Source organism: Saccostrea cucullata, unplaced genomic scaffold (assembly GCF_032062105.1).
Source record: "Saccostrea cucullata isolate Sc308-1 unplaced genomic scaffold, CSIRO_AGI_Scuc_v1 ctg6820, whole genome shotgun sequence".
NCBI lineage: Eukaryota > Metazoa > Mollusca > Bivalvia > Ostreida > Ostreidae > Saccostrea > Saccostrea cuccullata.
Genome location: NW_026928192.1, coordinates 10056 through 32739, shown reverse-complemented (window position 1 = coordinate 32739; position 22684 = coordinate 10056). Strand labels below are relative to the sequence as shown.

The 22684-nt window shown below is 30.9% G+C and overlaps 1 protein-coding gene across 1 annotated transcript; it reads left to right on the top strand.

The window, feature by feature from the left end:
* Positions 1 to 561: 561 nt before the first annotated feature.
* LOC134276720 (uncharacterized) lies at positions 562 to 18525 on the top strand. The gene is made up of 5 exons (XM_062758990.1): positions 562 to 976; positions 6099 to 6125; positions 8163 to 8195; positions 9276 to 9476; positions 17951 to 18525. Exons 1-5 carry the CDS (start codon positions 562 to 564, stop codon positions 18523 to 18525), a joined length of 1251 nt encoding a protein of 416 aa, XP_062614974.1.
* Positions 18526 to 22684: the final 4159 nt, after the last annotated feature.

Below are 22684 nucleotides of genomic sequence, written 5' to 3'. Positions count from 1 at the left end.
GGGGAAAAAAAATTTTGAATTTTTGGCTTTCTAAAAATTTTTTCAAAAAATTTATTTTAAAGATTTTTAAAAGTGCTTTATAAATAATGATTAATTTCATTACAACATGTATTGGTAGCAATCCTCTGTTAAAACTAATGTCCAAATAACTGTATCTCACTTCTATTCTCAATGACCGTGTAGTGTAGGACAGCGCCGCGAGAATTCCATCGGCATCGAAAGCAAGTTTTTTGACTTGCCTAGATAGCCGAGCGTATAGCGCGCTGTTCCTGCACTGCTAGGAGACAGATTCCAAAGGTCGAGAGTTCAATCCCGGGCTGGGGCGGAAGTGGGTATCCATGTAAAAAGTGAATTTCTTTGTGCTTTCTATATATATATATATATATATATATATATATATATATATATATATATATATATATATATATATGTCCAAAATTTAAATAATGTCTCAGTAATCGGATAACAATATTAAAAAAAGGTAAAGAAAAACAAAAATCCTCAGTTAAGCTTTAGCGCTTTCATATTCAATCTTCAGAAGCTTACAATAGTATCATAGTAATGGAAAAGATTTTTAGACGATTGTTTTATCTTATGGAGGAGGATATTGATAAACTAACGGAGTTTTATGATCTACTTAACCAAATGAATTCGGATATCAAATTCACGATGGAAACAGATGATTTGCAAATGCCATTCCTCGATGTTCTTGTAACAAAGGATAATACCAGCTTAAATATGGATATTTACTATAAACCAACCGACACACACCAATATCTGCATTTTGGATCAAGCCATCCCCATCAGACTAAAACAGCTATACCATATAACCTCGCAAGAAGGATATGCACCATTGTGAGTAATACCAATATCAGGGATATTCGTTTGGAGGAATTAAAATTGTATTTATTAAACCAAAAATATCCAGAACAACTTGTAGATAATGGTATAAAGAAAGCCAAGGAGTGCGATAGAAGTCAGTTACTTTTAAACATACGACGTGCGAATGACGTTGAAATAATTCCATTTGTGCACACGCATAACCCGAGAAATCAAAACGTGAGTTCAATTATTCATGAATTGAACAACGTACTTAGAGAGGACGAACAAACGAAAAACGTATACAAGAATTGTCGTTTTATCAACAGTAAACGCCAACCCAAAAACCTAAGGAGAATACTTTGTTCTTCCAAATTCAACGACCATACTTATACAGTCTCTAAGTGTAGGAACCCTCGATGCGGTACATGTGAATACATTACAGAAGGGACCAGCTATAATTTCAATGGGCGTGAATTTAGAGTTAAAGAAAACATGTCATGCGATACAAAAAATGTCATTTATGTCATCACATGTCCGGGATGCAAGGAATATTATATTGGTGAAACCGGCAAACTCTCCGTGCCCGTGTACGTGTACATAAGCAACACATTAGTACACCCGAATACATCAAATTCAATTAAGTTCGCACCTGGAGGCGTGTGGTAAAAAACAATTCAAAATTTTCCCTTTCTATAAACTAGTTGTGCCACTGATATCCAGAGAGGGGAAAAAGAAAGACATTTTATTAGTATTTTTCAGCCAAAACTTAATAGTGTTTTATAAATTACTTGTTTTTTCCCCCTTCTTGTCATATTGTATCTATGACGTCATAATAATTTTTAACGTTCCGCTTAACATGACGTCATAATCACTGTTACTATGATATATTGTAAGCTTCTGAAGATTAATATGAAAGCGCTAAAGCTTAACTGAGGATTTTTGTGTTTTCTTTTTCCCTTTTTTTTAATATATATATATATATATATATATATATATATATATATATATATATATATATATATATATATATATATATATATTTATATAAAAAAGTTACATTTTAAAGCTTACAAATCCCCTCCCATAAAAAGTAAGTTTTTCAATCTAAGCTGATTTTTTTTTTAAACTAGCCCATATGCTAAGGTGAGCAATGTGGCCCATGAGCCTTTTATACATGGACATCAGATATCAGTGGAAACATCTGGCTAAAAAAGATATGCATCCCTGTCATCCGATGACACTCGCTGTATGTTCATTCTCCTGTAAATTGAATCAGTAGATAAATCAATATGAAAATCATGAACTGACGATGTGAGTAAACACTCAACACAAAGGTTAGATTATATTTAAAAAAATCATTGAATGAAAAAAAAATTGCGAAAAGTTAACTGAAAACGATTTTCTTCATATCTTTTAACAAATGTAGTAAACTTGTGTGTCAGTTTCTGCTTCTTTTGATAATTGTTCAGAGGTAGAACTGTTGGGTATCAAATAAGCCTGGAGATATATCTTTACAAAAATAAGGGAGGTTGGTTATGAAACAGCTGGCGCTGAAATCATTACGTTAAACATCAAGAGCTGGTGTTAGATATCCATCAATATAAATTTATTGACTGATTCTGAGGGCATTCTGCATTTTTGGACCCCAAAAATAATATGGCAAGCAGTTTTTTTTTTTTATTTATTTATTTTTGAAGCAGGTAACCTTTTTTTTTACATTAGTCTTTCAACAAAAAAGTAATATAAACTTATTTTACTTCGTGTGTCCTCTTAATGTATTTATTTAAGGAATGTTTTTAAGTTTTGTGTGAGTTATTGGTGTGTAAATTACACAGACTTGTTACGTACAAATTTCATGAAGCGCGATAGCGCTTCATGAAAAATACGCCTACGTGCAAGTCTATGTGATTCACACACCAAAAATTTTAACCTTAAAAACATTCCTTATATTTACATTTTACATGTTAGGGAGCAACTAAGATATACTCAATATTTAGATTTCTCACAGCCCTTTATCGTTGAATTTTAATAACGTCGCTGCAGACTCATTGTGACGTCACGTTAAGGGACGTTTCTCCATGTTTTTTCTTCGTGTGAGTATACACAAAATGGTTTTCAAATCAGTTTTACAGTTGGCTTGTGAAAAACACAGCGAATGTAAATATTACAATTTGTACCAAACTTAACAACGAAATATGGGTAAAATTGCCGACTCCTCGGGGTGAAACAACAACAACAATCAATAGTAAACATTTGCTTTAGAGTTATAATTATCAAAGGATTGAATAAACTAAATTATTGTTTTTCTAAAAAAATATCTATTAGTATTAAATTGTTTTGAAAAGGGAAAACTTGGAAAATAGAAAATGTTTTCATATTTTTTTTCGAAATATCAATAAAATTGATTAATGCTGCTGTTTTGGACCTGAAGTGATCATGCCTGAGAAACTATTGATAAATATTTATTGTTTTCGACTGAGACATTTGAGAAAAAAAAGTATGGTTCAAGGGTCAATAAAACAAATTTTGCCCGTGAACACAGTCAATAACTGTTTTGTTATACCCTTTAAATTTTAAAACTACACTCTACTACTGTCTTTCGTGAATAACCGAGGTTTATCCCGGTCAATTTCGTCAATGTAGATAGCCAAAGATTTAGCTTTACTAATTGCGTGACATATTATATCCATTTTTCATTTAGATCGGGCTCGTCAAACTGCACGTGACATTGTCTAACCCAGCAGGCATTTAGTAATGCTACTTGACCGGGGTTAATTGTCAGTGTGAAAATTGTTATGTGTTATTCAATTTTTCTCTAATATACTTTGTGAAAAGAAAAATTATCGAATTAATGCGCACAACAAAAGCGCAATCTAATAAAATAAACTTTTTGATTCGCTCTGTATAACAATCTGCGCAAGAGTATACGACACGGATCTATATGAGTCTAATTTTAAGATTAAAAAATTTTGAATTTTAATTTTTTTTCTAATTTTAATCATTACCCGTTATTTCAACGTTTAAGTTTCCAAACTTTCCTAAAGTTGGAAATGTGTTGCATCTTCCACGTTGTTTCAATGTTGAAATCAACAAACAGTCAACGCAGTTATGATAATGCTGTCCGAAGGCTAAAATGCCTGAAAAATATACATTTTATTTAGAGCTAGATTCTAAATTTAATATGTAATCCTTGTTTGAAATTGCTGTCAACTTGAGATAATAGTTTAATCAGGTTTTTTTTTAAATATTATGATGTACATGTAACATGACTGTGTTGATTACGTGACGTAGATTTATGATATTCCTCTTGTTGCACAAAATTCGCTTCGGCACAAGTGAAAACAAAAATATTGTGCAAAGTTTGTTACATAGATCAATTCATATTGATGTTTGGGACATAGAAAGTGCTTGGGGCAGATTTTTTTTTTTAATCGTTAAGAAAATATCTTACGAGAAATTCAACTTACCAGCGTAAGAAGGGGTATTTCCCACTCTTTATGCATTAATACAAAAGCAGATAAACTACACACAATCCCCCAGCAAAATTCAGTTAGAAGATATACTTTTCTTCACACAGAATATCTTCAATTTGTCCTTGTTTATCACTTGTGCCAGTCCAATATAAACACGATTTATAAAGTCTTAGTCTTCTAAGGAAGGTTAAAGGGAGCGCTTCACACATAATTTTTCGCTTTTGTTTGAATATATGCATATCGGACAAACATAAATAGGGTTTAGATTTCAAATGTTCAACATCATATCAGCACACTCGAACTTAAAAATCTATCCTTACACTATTAAAACAACAAGTTCACAAAATAAATCTTCATGTTATGAAAAAATTATGACAATTTCCCCGTCCTGTCAGCTCAAGTATGCAGTCTTGACGTCATATTCTATTATCGTCATATCTAGGTAGTTCAGAGAAGTTACTACAAACTGAATAGTTTGATATTTTACGGACAGCCTTTTCTAGCTGCGAACTTTGTAAAATTTGAATCTTCAACGTTGTTTAACTTAAATTTGTCAAAAAACATAAAGTTGAGAATTTGTTCAGCTTCAGCATTGTTTTAACATTGAATATCGACGAGCATTCAACGTTTAAATATCAAAGAACATCAAATGTTGAGAATATGTTGCAGCTTCAACGTTGTTTCAACCTTGAAAAATCGACGAACATTCAACCTTGAAAATATGTTGCAGGTTCAACGTTGTTTCAACTTAAAAAATGTCGAGGATTCAACGTTGAAACCTAACGTTGAAACAAAGTTAAAATATAGTTGATCAACATTGCAACCTATTTTCCCACCTCCTTTCAACGTTAAAACCTTTGGTGCCTGTGGGTAAGACCCTGACGTCATATAACGTCGTATGCATGTTGGATTTCAAACCAAAGCCTGAACCGAGCTGACTTTAAATGAAGAACCGTTTTATTGACTATTTTTCTGCAACAAATTCATTAAATCAAGGCAAGGTTATTTTTCTTTTAAGTTTTGTTGTTATTCTGAAACGTGGCTTTAGCTTTTTTGTACAAAGCGATGCATTGTGGGGCAAAATTACTGCGAAAAAATTCTATGGAATGAATATGCAGTAGTCCGAATTTTCTCTTTGCCCGGCTTTTCGTTGGTCGCAATTACAAGTGTAGCTTCGCGACGCTCGCTGCGCTCATATTAGTAAACCGATAATCCTGATTTTTAGGTCAATGCTGGTTTTAAAATAGATGAATGCTATGTCTATCCTTTGCTTGCTGATGCTGATCCTAGTTATGCTGTTTTTTTAAATGCTGATGCTGATGTTAGCTCTATCCTGATGCTACTAATGCTTATGCTATGCTGGTTTATGTAACACAATTAGTTCCCTGCACTGTAGGCCTATTATTTACACACCGAGTTGTTCACGAATTTTCCGGGTTTTTTTTGGGGATCCTAACAAGGGGCAAATAACGGGTGTAAAAGGTCGTTAAAAGGATGTTCACTCCCCCCTGGAATCTGATCCCCTCTTGATTTTTTGGAGGGCTCTGAAGGCCATGCTCCTCTTTTGTTAATGTTAGATGGACTTTTGAGCTTAATCTGTTTTCGTATTTTTCCACGTATCATAGATGTCTATTATGTTACATGTAAATTATATTATCTGTATTATAAAAAAAAGAAAATGCAAATTTTCCCCCTTTCCCTCTAAAAATAAAAGGGAATATACTTGTTATCGTCTTCTTAAAAACTAAAACTGTTTTTCCTTATTAAGTAATAGGTATTATGGGCTTTTTATTTATATTGTAGATTCAATGCTCCAAGGCCGTATCAAAGGTAAGAATACCTTATACATTTTCTCAAGCTTTAGATATCCAAGGCTCTGTACAATGTATCGATGTTTCAATGAAAATATGAAAGTTAGGTGGACTGTTCAATAAATAATGTCCTGGGCTCTATGATATAAAATATAGAAATCATTTGACATTAAACTTGTTATTCTCTCCTAATAATTTGAAATGAATTGATTACAGTTGTTTTGAAAACTTGTCATCACATTCATTGTGAGAAGCTGCTAAACAAGGGCTATTCGAATTAAAAGTTAATGGTTAAGTATCAGTAATCAATAGCAAAATAAAACCATTCATGAAAGCTTTCAAACTTTTTCATAGTACCAAAAAAAAAAGCAAATGTAATAGTAATTTGCGTAACCGGGAGTTGAGCGAAGGGACACTGTCGTTTTCTGCAAGGACAACTTATATGTACATTTTAATAAATGAAATGTTTAGATAAATATTTAAATCGTAAAAGAGCTTCCGCACATTTCAAATCCCATCGCATTGCGCAATTTTTTTACAGAATCCAATATATTTTTATGGAATAATGACAACAGTTAAGTGGTTGGGTCTCTAAATTTTGACCCTTTTAAGGAGGAATGCCACACCAACTTTTTTTATTTTATAGATCTCTAAGTAAACCTTTTCCAACAATGCTTTCAGCATTGAAAGGTGGAGATTAGCTCTTAATGAAAAAAAAAATTAAAAAAAATTATCTACATCAAAATTAGATACTATCTTGTAAAAAATTTGCTGTAAATGAATGGATCACGTGAATACCTAAAAAAAATATATAAAGAAAAGCCTAATAGATTTTAATTTTTTTTTGATAAAAATATTTATGAAAATAAAAAACACATAATTTGTGCATATTTTTTAAACTTGTGGTTAAAATCTTCTTAAAACTAGTCAAAACTGGGAAGAACATATATCATGTTTATAAATGAAATTGAAACAAAATCGCCAATTTTTAGAGAAATTAATTTCTTTAATCGTGGCCAATCCCAAATAAAATTCAATCGATCCCAACCATAATTGTACAATTAATGGTAATAAATAACATTTCCTCAAAAACAGTAGTCTGATTAGGTGTAATTTGGCTTAAAACATAATTGAACTTGACAATCAAATAGATTTCTTCATTGCAAATACTTGAAAGAGGCAATAAATTAGCATTTCTTCATCTTGCGTTAATTTTGATCGGGATCAGTTTAAATTAGGTCCAAAAATTAAAAACAAAATTAATTTCTCTAAAATTCCTCAATTTCATTTCAATTCTTTTTTAAAATATGATTGACAAACACGTTCTCCTCAGTTGTGACTAGTTTCATAGTGTTTTTAACCATAGGTTTAAAAAATATTTATAGATAATGTGTTTTATTGTCATAAATATTTTTTTATAAAAAAAATAAAAGGTCTAACCAGCCTTTCTTTAACATATTTTATTAAGTATTCATATGGTGCATTCGTTTACAGCAAACATTTAACTCGAAAACATCTTATTTGAATATAAATATTTTCTTCATTTTCTTTGAAAAAAACACAAAAAATTAATATAAAATAATTGAGAGCTAACATCGGGCTTTCAATGCTGAGAGGATAACTCAAAGATCTATAAAATAAAAAGTCGTATGGCATTCCACCTTAAACTGTTTACGAATTAACCAACAATTTCTTTGTCAAGAATTGAAAATTTCAAATACGTTCATGCTTTAATGATAAAAATAAATACGTTCTTTCGTGTAGGTGTTTATTTTTTTTACAATAATGGGATTTATAACAAAAGTACGCTCAGAAATGTATACCAAGCAAGACATCCGTTTCTGTCTATGTGAACTGTCCTTGAATTATCATGCCTTGATATATTTTTCTTTCTATTTATCTGACTAATATTGGTTTAAAATCATTAAGTCTTGATATCTAGAGAATGCTTGTTTTAGCTTCGCTAGAATAAAGCATAAATTATATAAAGCAAAAATTGCTTTGAAAATTTTTCAATTGACATGTTTAAAATATTAAGTATATCCTTCTGTTTTAGAATATCAAGCGAGAAATTTGCGACGGTTTAATGGTAAGAATTAGATACAATTTAATTTTATGAGACAATATTCATTCTTTAAAATTATTATGAAAATCTTCAGAGAAATATATGAAGACAAACGCTTTTTTTTTTCGCTTCACTCTATATCGATTTGATCTACGTTTGTTCAGAAGCAAAATGAGTTTTGATTTTTATGGATATTTAGCCATGTAACTTTGTGATCAAAATATATCGAAATAACGATCAGAATGTCTAGCTCCAATCAATACAAACAGAGCAAATACCGACCACTTAAACACTAGAAGTGGGATCAGGTGCAATGGAGGAATCAGCATTCCTGTGCCCACCAGTTGTGCAACCAGGTACTCCTTGTTATGATCGGAAAAGAACAGATATTTGGCGCTTTTGTAACGGTCAAACAAACATTGAGATATAATTGCAGATGAAGCACATGTGCCATCCCATTGATTGATTGTTTATATACTGTTTAACGTCCCTCTCCAGGATATTTCACTGATATGGAGACGTCACAATTGCCGGTGAAGGGCTGCAAATTTAGGCCTATGCTCGGCAGATACGGCCTTTGAGCAAGGAGGGATCTTTATCTTGCGAAACCTGCTGTGACACGGGGCCTTGGTTTATACGGTCTCATCCGAAGGCCCGCCCCATTTAGTCGCCTTTTACAACAAGCAAGGCGGTGCTGAGGACCTATTATAACCCGGATCCCTACAGGGGGGGGGGGGGGCATCCCATTGAATAATAATAAAAAAGTCAAGCTTTTTGTTGTGATACACGTGCATTTTTTTGCAGACGACATAAGCTTATCAATGAAGTCATATTTAGAAACAGTTATACATTTTTTAATTAAAGACATAAATGTTTACTTTAAAAGCGGGAAAATGTGATATGAAGAAAATAAATTGGGAATACGATTCAAATTAAAATAAAAAAAACATCCAAATTAAAAATAGAAAATAGTATGATAATTATAATTTTTACATCAAATGTCATTGCCAGGTAAAACTTGTCTTTTCATCTATATTTAATACAAATTTGATACATATTTTATGATCAAAATATTTCACATTTTTTTATCTTATATAATATTAGTCGTAAGTCCTTACCGTCCCGAACTGTGTCAACCAATATTCGATCAATTTATCTCCGAGTATCTTCCAAAAGCAGAACGGAATTGGCTAGACAATGGGCAAAAAATAACACAGGTTCATGATCCATGCATTGTTATCTGCCTTCATTCATCTAGAGCTCCAGAGGATGTTAATTTGACCTTGCAAAAGCTTTTCATTTCAGGTAATATTTTTGAAAAATTAACTTTAATATTATTTGTTGATAGCCAGAAGGTACATATACATATATTTGTACCCGTTGTTAAACACTTCTTTATACGTTTCAGAATATTAACTATAGAAAAAAGGAAAAGTGCACTTAAGCGACATGTATGTTAGTTGGCTCCAGGTGTTTTGCGAATAATGCCGGGCGACACTTGCTTTTGAGACTGGGGTTTAACATTTTGTCACATTTCTATTGTCAATCATATGCATACCAGTTTTCAGCGACAGTGTTGACATCGAACCGCAACTTGACCATTGGTCTCATTTGCACAGAATGTTTATTTTGATTTAAAAAAGATGATGGGTGCATTTGGCTTGTGCACAATATGCAGGAATCGGTTGTACGAAGCATTTATGGTTTAAATGTTCTTTATTTGGTTGGCTGAAGATAGCTGATCAGATTTTACCAACACTTCCAAAGGGATTTTTTTCTTTAGTTTGAAAGAATTAAAAAGTTTGTGATTTATGTTTTTTTCCGTTTTTCCTAGGCAGTACTACAACATAGTAATGCTTCACAAAATAAACACCTAAAGTATTAATATCAGAACACAATAACATCATAGATACGTTTACATGATACGTGTACATGTACATTATAGAATAAAAGATTGGAATTGATTTCGCTCGGGAAGCAAACTGAATGAAAATTTATATAATTCAAAATTCTAATACATCAGTACATAAAAACGAAACTGACAAAATAAATGGTTGTTTGCTTGAAAAAAAAAATGCCCCATGCAAGGCTCGAATCAAAATCTTTTCGTTTCGAACGCACTGAACAGGTAGCCTATTTGTCTGAGCTATCGCCGCTAAACATATACAGAAGATTTTAAAAGGTCAAAGAAGCACCACATTCACACAGTTGGAATTTTTTGGGAAAAGTTAATTTTCGTGGTCTCTGGGTCTTCACTCCATTTTTTAAAAATGTGTATTCCTTTCTTTGAATTATTTTAATTCAAAGAAACAGAATCAGACAAATAATCTTTAAAAATCATGGAGAAAAGGCCCAGAGATAGAACATTTTTAGAAAAAAAGTGTTTAAATATGTACCACTATGTACCAAATGTCTGATCTGGCCAATTTTCAAGCTTTTTTTTTTTCTTTTTTTTTTTTTTTAGCAAATCAAAGCTCAATTTCGGAAAAAAATGTCCTTTCCTGTTGCACAGAAACCCGATAAATTAAAAAAAAATATTAAAATATGTCGATAAAATTTTCAGTTTTCAATTCAGTTGCTGAATGCCAAACAAAAGCGCCCTCGTTCTTCATTCATATCAAAAGGGTAATGTTGGCCAATTTGCGGCTCATATCTAGTTTTTTAAATAAGTCTCCAAACTACCGTCAAATTAGCCACTAAATTAATAGGGTCCCTTTTGTCAACGATTGTTTTTATAATCATTTTACTCACGTGACAGTCCACGTTACGATATGCCAAATCTTTCATTGAATAGCTGTTGAACGTTTCTTTGTGTTTGTCATTAGAGGTTTCTATTCGAACAGTAGCTATTGTACTTCCAAATTGAATTCGAAACTATGGGAATTGTTTGCTCAAATCTTAATAAGGTTCAAAGATGATTATATTGTCTAATTTTACTGTGTATTTTTCAGTAAAAGTGTTTTAAAAGAAGTCTGGTATTGGTAGTTACATTGTAGATTAGTAAATACAGGATCAGTATTATGGTCTTCGGGACGATACATCTACCTCATCCTTAAACACTAGAATCATCTATTATTTGTGGACCACGAAACTACACACTCTCCCTTTTCACCAATTAAATTCGTACTGAAGCATCTGACTGCAAACAAATCATATGTGTTATTGTTTACATTCCACATCCATTCGATTTAAATGTCTCCGCCTATTTTTGGGTACCGTAGATTCGATTGTGGTCCCCTTCAAATTACCGGAATTTAAAGCTTTATGTATGTTCTTTTCAATGATATTATCTATAATGATAGAAATATATAATGTATGTATGACAAAAATGTCAAGGCATAAATATCAAGAGCATGTGCTTACCCAATAATCAAAGATTAATTATGCAAAATATTGAAATTTAAAGATTGTAATGGGTAGCCGAAAAGATTTCAAATGACGTACTAAAGTGCATCTATTCTTTAGTGGTGAAAATTTAAAAAGAGCTATACTTGAATATTAAGAGGCTCCTAATATTCAGCATTTATTCTGTAAAATATCAGCTTGCAAAATATGGATTATATTGAAATATTTTTTATCTATCTATGTATATATGCAGGATATAAAACCACTTCAAAGTGAAAAAAAAATAACGGTGTTAAACGGTGTTACATGTAACCATGTAAAACAGTTTCTTAGCCGCCATTTTATTTACAATAACAACGCTTCGAACGGAATCGCGTGCCAGATTTTCATATTACGCCTCGACGGAGACGTAATACGGAAAAATTCGGGGCGTCACGTGATTAGCTTTCATCCAATCAGTAATCGACAATTTTTTCTGAAGCGGGATAAAATATATAATACACGTCTTAATCTGACTTCCTGATCGAAAATGAATTGAAAATAGAAAGAAAGCATACACACATAAAACATGAAATTGTTTGATTATGTGATTTTCATTTTTAACACAAAAAAAAAAAGAATAAAAAAACATCTTTCGTTAATATTGTCTATTTTTAACTATATTTTATCAGCAAAGTCGGGACATGTTTGCTGAAACACCCTGTATCTTTTATCTGTGGTGAAAAAAAAACAATATTATGGACAGAGTTAGGGGCACATTTACATGTACCGAAAGAGACAAAACTCCACTTACACATTAAGGGCATATTTACTGTCAATCAACATCTCAGAAATTATGATATAAAGTATTCATATAATTGCTTTAAGGTACTATACATTTATGTAGGACTTACTGAATCAGAAATATGCAAAGTATGAAAAAACGAATGTCAAACATTTTTAAGGTAAAGATTCTTCTTTCCCTTCGCATATGGATAGGGTTTGTTTAAGAAATAAACAACGTTATCCAGTGAACATGGCGTTATGAATAGCAATTGCTCACGCTACCATCATGGAAAATATGCCAGCAGAGCTATTGCTTTTCATAATGCCATGTTCACTGAATAATCGTTGTTTATTACTTGTATTTGCTTTTGTGATTTTTTTTCAAGAATATCAGAGGAATTCCTGACGTACATAAGGACGCGGCTTCTTGTCTTCAGTAAAGAAAAAAATATACTGCTCTTAAATCCGTACACCTGATCAATGCTCCTTTTCTCTAATAAATCACAAACAATTTATTAGGTATTTCCCTCTCAAACACAGATATCTGGATACAAGCAGTGCCGTCATTACACTCTCTTAATTTTTCTTTTGATGCAGTTGTGGCGTCATCGATCAACGTTATTGAAATCCTCTGACAAAAATCAATAATTTAACACTGATAAAAATGAAAATGCTTTTATAATGATTATTACTCAAGAATGCTTTTCTATGCTTTTTTTAGTTATTCTATTTATTCTTGAAATATATATACTATTTAATAACAAAATTTTCTCCCTCTGAATGTTATTTCCCAAGTGTGAAGAGTTATCTTTACTTGTACAAATATGCATGATAAGAAAATATAAAAATATGACAGTTCTCTACAATTTTTTAAAAGTTTTATTATACAATTAAATGCATTGAACATGCAGCATTGTTAAGGCTTGAAAAAGAGGGCGCGACCTAATTTATACGGGAAAACTTGTGACGTCACATACAAATACGACTTTTATGTATTTCTCATAATACCTGAAAATGAAATAATTTGCAAATTTTAACTGTACTAGCATAATTAACAACACAAAAAATTATCAATGCATTAAAAAAAACTTGCTAGTTAAATCCCATATAGCTGGTTATAAACAAAGCACTGATAGCGATGAACTTGTAAACAGGACGTCATTTTGGTAAAAACTAGGGCTAATTGTAACGGGGACCGTTACAGATGTTCCCCAAACGCTCCCCATGTCCCTTTTCGTGCCCTAGCTTTTCCTGTAAGACCTTTTATAAATATACTAAGTATTTAAGGATTTCATTTAAAGTTACAATGATATCAACTATATATCGTTTAACGTTTTGCATGGGCGCACAAGTACATGTTCCTGCATATGCAAGATGATCATGGCATGTTGGTTAAGCAATTAACACATCTTTCTATCCCGCGAATAATAGAAAAAATACAGATATAAATTTACCACATTTCAAGTATATATCATTCTTTGAAATACCTATTCACATTTAAAGTCTATACTGATTTTAACCTCGGGCTCAAAGTTGGTTTTATTCCGACGACTAGGCAGTGTTAAAGTCGACTAAGGATATCACGCCGATGGCTAACCAATCAAAATGAACTTAGTCAATTGTAGTTCCATACATAGAAAAGGGGTTTTCCTTTAATCTGTTTAGATTTTTTTATATATATATTTCCTCTCTGGTCATTTTGACAACTCTGGTACCTGTGCCTAGTACATTTTATATACTATGTAAATAAATATATACATGCAAGGGTTTTTGACCGGAACTATTATTTTTTTTCAATGCATAGGAGGCTACTTTCTGGGGTTTACAAGAGATATTTATAAAGACATTCGTCTCAGCTAATGTGACCAATATTATTTAACACCTTCTCCTTCTTATTAATATATTTTCATGAATGCAAATACCTGATAATTTTTTTTACGAAGGAACGTACATGTATATTGATTTTGTATTTCTGGGGATTGCGTAATTCTAAAAAAAATCAATTAAATTTCAAAGGTTAAATAAACAAAGGATGCTTGGTATTAAAATATTATTTCAAATCAGTAGAATTGAATGCTATTTACGACATCCGAATAAATACATGTAATCATAAAAGGCTTATATACCAACTTTGTTCATCTGTACTTTAATTTCAAACACGACAGGATTTGTAATTAATTATATTAATAATTTCTATATACTTTGGAAACTCACATCAAATATTTTAATACTCCTTTCTCGAGCTCTTCTGCAGTTTCCTTGAAATGTTATGTGGGTCCGAGGTGTAATTTGAGCTTTACAGCGATTCTCTACTTTGTGTGTGGGGGGGGGGGGGGGGGGGGTGGGTATTTTTTCTTTCTACCCTGGGGTTAAGATCAATAATTAAGGTCGATTTCAAGTTCATAGGTCAACGTCATTTTGGTAAATAGCTTATATCAACATTTTATTCAGGTTACTAGTGACCTTGACCTAAGTATCAAGGTCAAGGGTAAAAAGATCTGCTTCAGTATGTTACATGTCTTTGCATTTAGAAGTTCTTAATTCTGCATGAACATCAAAAGACTTCAGTATACTGTCGTTTAACACATTGTGTGTGCGTGCATGTGCATGACGTCCTTGCATTTACTTTTGATGGTAGAATAATGTAGGCATTCATTCTATCTATTCATATTTGAAATTTCACCCTGTATTATTGAAAACTAAGAAAGTTTTAGGCATTTAAACTTTTAGCCAATCAGATTGCAGCACACGTGCACGTGTGTGCGTTCATGATTATTCATATATATCATGCTCTAGGTCTTCATAATGTAAGACTATGTTCAAAATTTCAAAGGATTTTGTCAGAAAACAAAAAAGATATAAAGACTTAAGTTTCAGCCAATCGAAACGAAGCGCACGTGCATGCGCGTGAGATCTTGCTATTTTGACCATGTCATCATGTCTATACTACTAATATATCCTTATATTTTGAGTTTCAAAGCATTTCATCAAAAATTTAAAAGGTTACGGCTATATCTATCATATTGGTCATTTCAGGCGTTACACCTGTGCGCACATGCACGCACGCGCGCGCAAAATGACCTTCGTTCCGCACATCTACATAACATACCTAGTGACCCTAAAAAGGTTTTACCTAGATCGGATGAGTATTTTTTGAGAACACTCGCGGACAAAAAAAGTACCGGAGAAGAAAATTCAGAAAAAAGTAAAAACAATATGTTCCCCAACTTCGTTTGGGGAACATAATTACGTATTTCATGTGCTGTGAGAGGCAGATTGGGAAATTTTTTAACAATGAAAAATGCGTTTCATTATTAAACAGAATATTATTTACAGGTTTTAAATAGTCGATTTATACCAATGTATATCCTTTGTTAAGTGCAACTATTCATAAACTATCAAGAGAATGTATTTATTAATTATGTCGTGTTTTATGTACAGGTTACGTACATTTTTACATTGAGATGCCTCATAAAATCGTATTTTCGCAAGGGCGTACACTTAAAAGATCTAAATCATTTTTTTAAATATTGATAAAGGATATTTTTCTCAACTTGAAAAGTACTGCTGTTTTCCTTAAATCGAGGGCGTGATTTTATAAATACACATAATATTTGGTGAAAGTCAAACATATTTCAACATTTGTTTATTTACCTGAAAATTTAGCTATTAAAACGCGAATTCTATTCAAAGCAGCAGCACTTTTCAGAAACTACAAAGTATGTAGAAACAATTAATACCTTTAATTTTTAATTTCAACCAGGGTATGCCCTTGCGATAATGAAATTTGTACATGACCTACATTCAGTACACGAACTAAGCATTTATCACGTGACTGTCCATATGGATGGGACCAAACTTCGTACAGTATAGAGTGGGCTATATTATGCTATTTCCATTCGTATTTAAGTGCTGTGATAATAAAACAGCTTAATTAAAATAAATTCAGTTTTAAAAAATCACCCTTTTTGCAAGTCTATTTTCCATTGATTTCTTATAGTAGGCCTTAACAGTGCTGCGTAAAAATTGAATATTTAAAGATATAAATCAGCAATTTTAAATGTACTGAATTTCTTTTTTTTAAAGAATATCATAAAAAAACTTATATTTATTCCTCTTACGAAACATTTCATATATATACTTCTCAACACGTTATCAGAATGCAGTAGAGTTTGTTCTACACGAGTGTGATGGAACCATTGCACACATGGGAGAAGCAATTGTGTCTATAGTCCTATGAACGCAGTTGATGACTACCTGTTCATAGTGAGAGTGCAGTGGACATGCAAATATATGTTGATAATAAGGTCATTGTATCTTCAGTAAATGTGATATGTTTTAAATAAGACTGTTTATGCACTTTTTATGGTAACTTGTCGCCAAGTTTACATTGTACTCATTAATAAATTCATCCTTTTATAAAGGGATAATTGGCATAGATACCCGTACCTTTATTTTATCGTCAAATTCATGCAAATAAGGTATACTGTAAAATCAAAAAAAATTCGTTGAGGTTTAATTTTGGCTGTTTTGAGGTCTTCTAACATAATCCGACCACATGCAGCCTGGCTTTCATAAAAAATAAAGTCATTATTTTAGGGAGAAGTCGATGTTTTTAAGCAAACAAAATATTGGAGAATATTTTTTTTTTTTTAAAAATCAGAACTTAACCATGCACGCTAACAAAAATATTCAATAATTTATATAAATAGGGCATTTTCCTTTGTAATTTACGTTATTTTCTTAGATCGATTCGACCCCCTAAAAAAGTCTTTTTATTGCAAAAATGAGTGTTAAATTTTACCTGGGTTTTTTTTAGAACTCTGTCTATACTAAAAAAGATTCAAATATTTTGTGCTTGTACAAGTGTTTTTCTCTTTATTTGTAATTAACAAATGTTGCTTGCTTTAATCTTAATTTTAAACTGAAATAATTCTTTTTTTCGCTAGCAATTTTTAAACTGAATTTCTGTGCGACTTAATTTTATGTTTTTGAATCCTGAAGAGAAAGGGATTTAAAAATTTACTTTGGTTAGAAACTTTGAAAATTCTAAATCATTTCTCCTAAAGAAATATATTGAAAACGTAAATTACAATTTCATTGCTTTTCAAACCAGATACCCGTACCTTATTTTATCGTCAAATTCAGGCAAATAATGTATACTGTAAAATCAAAAAAAAAATCGTTGAGGTTTAATTTCCGCTGTTTTTTTTAGGTATGAAGAGGCCAGCATGTTCATGTCCTCTTCGAAATGTCAAATGATACACAATGTATTGTTTAAGTATCCTTTATCTACGAAATCAAATTCCTATGAACTTAGACTTTTCCTCAAAACCACAATAAATTGACCCAACCAAAATATGTGATTTTTCAGGATTGTTAGAACTCGTGAAAGATTGATGCTTTCAAAAAGGCTGAAAATTTCTGCATATTATATTCAAATATATGATTTCTCATTTGAAAACACCACCAGATCCATTTTATTAATGTTAAATACCCGTTGCATCAACGTAGTTAACTGTCTAGCAGACATTTGTGGCAGTTTTTCTCATCTGATGAGAAATTATATGAATTTTTAATGCAAGCTAAATATACATGTATAGTAGAAAAAAATTCGTTTTAGAATACTGCAGCTTACTTGACGAATAAACTTTTTTTTATATTTCTAGATATACAGGTGCTAATTGTCGGCATTCAACCCTGCGAAAAAACAATCAAGCCGAGCAGTTTGCTTAAATACAACCTCAAGTCGAGGATTAAAGATATTAGAGTTTATGATTTCACCGATATTGTTTTCTCTGATACGACTGAAAAGTGTTACTTATCCGACATCAATGTAGATGCTGTGGATGACATTTCTAGGTTTTGTGGACAACAAACAAACACAAGCACAGTAATGCCGGATAACTCATCAAGAAAGTATGAAACGACTAAAAAAAAGGATATAGCCATGGTAAAAGATTCTTATTCGAGCGATTCAAATGCATATGTGCATGAGGGCGAAAGCCATGCTCGTGACATTGATAATTGCTCGATGTTTGAAGAAGGGAATGCCGAAATTGCTACAAGTCAAAGAGAAAATTACGAACTTCATTGTCCAAAACCAAACGACAATCAACTAAACAACGCATCGTCCAGTTTACAACAGCCGATGAATCAAACTACTGAAAAGACGAATATAAAATGTTCAAAAGATCAAAAGTCAATAACCAAAATGGATAGCCAAGTCAATGGTATTGTTTGAGAGACTGTTTAATGAAAGGTTGCTTAACATATACATTCTAATACAGTGCAATGTTTATAATTTTGTTAAAATTCAACCAATACCATCCAAATTTACATGAGCCATGCGTTATTAAATGTTATATAAAATGATGAGTTCTTAAATTTGGTTCTTTTATCGATGATACTATATCATGACGGTTTATTTGAGGAATAACTGTCTTATTTGTCGACTTCATGAAGTGATCAATCGATTGGTTTGCGTGATAATATGCATTAAGGTATGTCACTCTTGAAATTTGTTAAATCAAGGATTTTTTAAGAAGTATATTTTATAGAGTACTCATGATATGTAACTAAAAATCGCAGAGAAAATAGAGAGTCTGAATGCATCTTACTGATCTACGGTACAATGAAGCTGACCTTTTTACACTTTAATTTTAAGTCTTTGGTTAATTACTTTAACCTTTGTCATATTTATCAGATGTAACAATGGCAATAAATATAATCTTATGTTACGTAAAACGGTTTGATTAATATTTATCATTGAAAAAAATCTAGCAAATTAATGTGCGTACAATGTATTTTTTGTGTAAGAAATACATAAACGGATTGGGCAGCAGGCATAGCCTATATTATACACGTAAGCCCTCTTCACAGGTACAAGATTAATAAAAACACATTATTATAGTAACAGGTTCATTTATCACCAATGAATTATATAAAACTGACACAAAAATTAATAGAATTTACGAGAAAGTACAAAAAAGTACATAAAAGAAAAAGAGAGAGAGAGAAAAAAGAATACTGGTTAATGTTGTTAAAATGATTAATTAATAATTAAAATATTGTTAATGTTTACGCTCGGGGCCGGATGGACACAAAGAAGAACGATGCTAATGGTTAGACCTTAATTACAAAGTTTATTAATTATTAATTAATAAAAACAGAGTTCAGTCACAAAATAAAACACTATTAAATTGCTTTGCTTTACTCCTTGTATACACGTAATTCATACGATTGATTCAGTTAAAACTTAAAAGTTCATACAATTTAGAAGAAAAAAAAAACATGTCCCTACGATATATTATAAAGATTGTTGAATGAATGAAAACAGTGTGTGCCAAAAAGAAAAAAACATATTCAGCATAAATCTAATCACCATATTTTATAAGTAGATAAACTTCTCACATTTAAAAGAACTAAAGTTGCACATCATTGATAAATATTGAGAAAGAAAAGTACATCCAAATCTACCTGAATCTTAAATTAACAGTGAAATATTTTATTGCATTTAACCTCAACGGCAAGGAATCATTTCCGAATAATAAAAGATGAATAATGAGATTTGTCAATTGGATACATTGTACAACTGTTACAAAACTTAAAAGGTAACAGAATTTACTGGATGGGGTGCAAATCAAAAAAATTTTAAATAATCATAAATATTTGAAAAGCGCTCGGTTCTTTGAACTTCTCAGAAAGGCCTAATTAAAAAGTAGAAATTTTTATCCCAAAAAAGCATTTTTAGATACCAATGTTTATATTAACATGATATGAAATAAGAAGTGACTTATGGAGCTTAGCAAAGAACCTTGAAGTACATTGAGAGGCATATAATAAAAATTGTTGCATGAAAAAATTTAATTTTCAAGCTAAATTTAAAGACTTTTTGAATTAAATTATAAATTAAAGAGTTGTCCTTCCTAGCTGAGGGTCGGAGTCCCTTAAAGAACTCTAATTTTTAAAACAAAAAAATACTCTGCAGTTAAAGAATTCTAACTTTTAAAACAAAAGAAATACTCTGCAGTTAAAGAATTCTAACTTTTTAAACAAAAGAAATACTCTGCAGTTAAAGAATTCTAGCTTTTAAAATAAAAAAAAATACTCTGCAGTTAAAGAATTCTAACTTTTAAAACAAAAGAAATACTCTGCAGTTAAGAATTCTAACTTTTTAAACAAAAGAAATACTCTGCAGTTAAAGAATTTTAACTTTTAAAACAAAAGAAATACTCTGCGGTTAAAGAATTCTAACTTTTTAAACAAAAGAAATACTCTGCAGTTCATGCTATGCAGTTAAAGAATTTTAACTTTTAAAACAAAAGAAATACTCTGCAGTTAAAGAATTTTAACTTTTTAAACAAAAGAAATACTCTGCAGTTAAAGAATTTTAACATTTAAAACAAAAGAAATACTCTGCAGTTAAAGAATTTTAACAAAACAAAAGAAATATCCTGCAGTTAAAGAATTCTAACTTTTTAAACAAAAGAAATACCCTGCAGTTTTCTAACTTTTTAAACAAAAGAAATACTCTGCAGTTAAAGAATTTTAACTTTTAAAACAAAAGAAATACTCTGCAGTTAAAGAATTCTAACTTTTTAAACAAAAGAAATACTCTGCAGTTAAAGAATTTTAACTTTTAAAACAAAAGAAATACCCTGCAGTTAAAGAATTTTAACTTTTAAAACAAAAGAAATACTGTGCGGTTAAAGAATTCTAACTTTTTAAACAAAAGAAATACTCTGCAGTTAAAGAATTTTAACTTTTAAAACAAAAGAAATACTCTGCAGTTAAAGAATTCTAACTTTTTAAACAAAAGAAATACTCTGCAGTTAAAGAATTTTAACTTTTAAAACAAAAGAAATACTCTGCAGTTAAAGAATTTTAACTTTTAAAACAAAAGAAATACCCTGCAGTTAAAGAATTTTAACTTTTAAAACAAAAGAAATACTCTGCAGTTAAAGAATTCAAACTTTTTAAACAAAAGAAATACTCTGCAGTTAAAGAATATTAACTTTTAAAACAAAAGAAATACTCTGTAGTTAAAGAATTTTAACTTTTAAAACAAAAGAAATACTCTGCAGTTAAAGAATATTAACTTTTAAAACAAAAGAAATACTCTGCAGTTAAAGAATTCAAACTTTTTAAACAAAAGAAATACTCTGCAGTTAAAGAATATTAACTTTTAAAACAAAAGAAATACTCTGCAGTTAAAGAATTCAAACTTTTTAAACAAAAGAAATACTCTGCAGTTAAAGAATATTAACTTTTAAAACAAAAGAAATACTCTGCAGTTAAAGAATTCAAACTTTTTAAACAAAAGAAATACTCTGCAGTTAAAGAATATTTAACTTTTAAAACAAAAGAAATACTCTGCAGTTAAAGAATTTTAACTTTTAAAAAAAGAAAAAAAGGTCCTATCTGGTTTTTCCGAGTGACAAAAATTCCAGTATCATTTATTGTGTTTTTAACAAAGCACCGTTTAAAAGATATTTCTGTGGAATAATGGATGCTGTGAATTTGATCGGTAATCGGATCCTGGATGAATATTTAAAAGGTCAGGATCGTAGGAATCCATGGAAGAATTGTCTGTTCTTGCAGATATATGTACTGTTCATTCTCTTGGTGTTTTGCGTGTTTTGGTACATGTATTACGGATCAACTCCATTTTATTCATTTTGCAAGTGGAAATACTAGACTAAGTATGTCGAACGGAGATGGTAAAAGTACCTAATAATCTATAAAAACAATCATAGTCGAATTCTTGCGTTGTTGGGACAGGGACAATGAGTATCTCGATTAACTTTCTTTTAGAAAAACTTCATTGGTCTCCAATTTTTAAAATATGTTTGACAACACTTTCTACCGGTGAGAAAATTTGTTTAAAAGGAAATGTTCAGAGGGAATGCAGAAACGACAAAAATTTACAGACAGAGAAATCATCGTATTCAAACGAATCTACTACGGTGTGAATAACTGTGCATACCCTCATAACAAATTGTGGCATTTAAATTTTGTTAATATCTTGTTCATTGCCTAACATTTGAATAATTGAACTTTAAATATTTGTTAAAAAGATACGAATGTTCTGTCAAAAGGTCCATTTGTATGGTAAAGAGGATCCTTGTTCTATATCCTTTAAACAGTATAAAATGTACATTTTAGTCATACTTTGATGACATACTTTTAAAGAATAGAACCAATGTTCAAAGGTTCGAAAACAATCATTTCCGTCCTCTTAAATTTCATGTTTGTATCCCATTTCAGAGATATATTGTTTTTAAAAAGTGTTTTGACATAATGGAATTTTATTTTCATTTTTATAACCTTATTTTCCAAACGTTGATAATTATTCTCATCGATAGACAGACAGATTAACTATCTACTTAGAAAAGTAACAC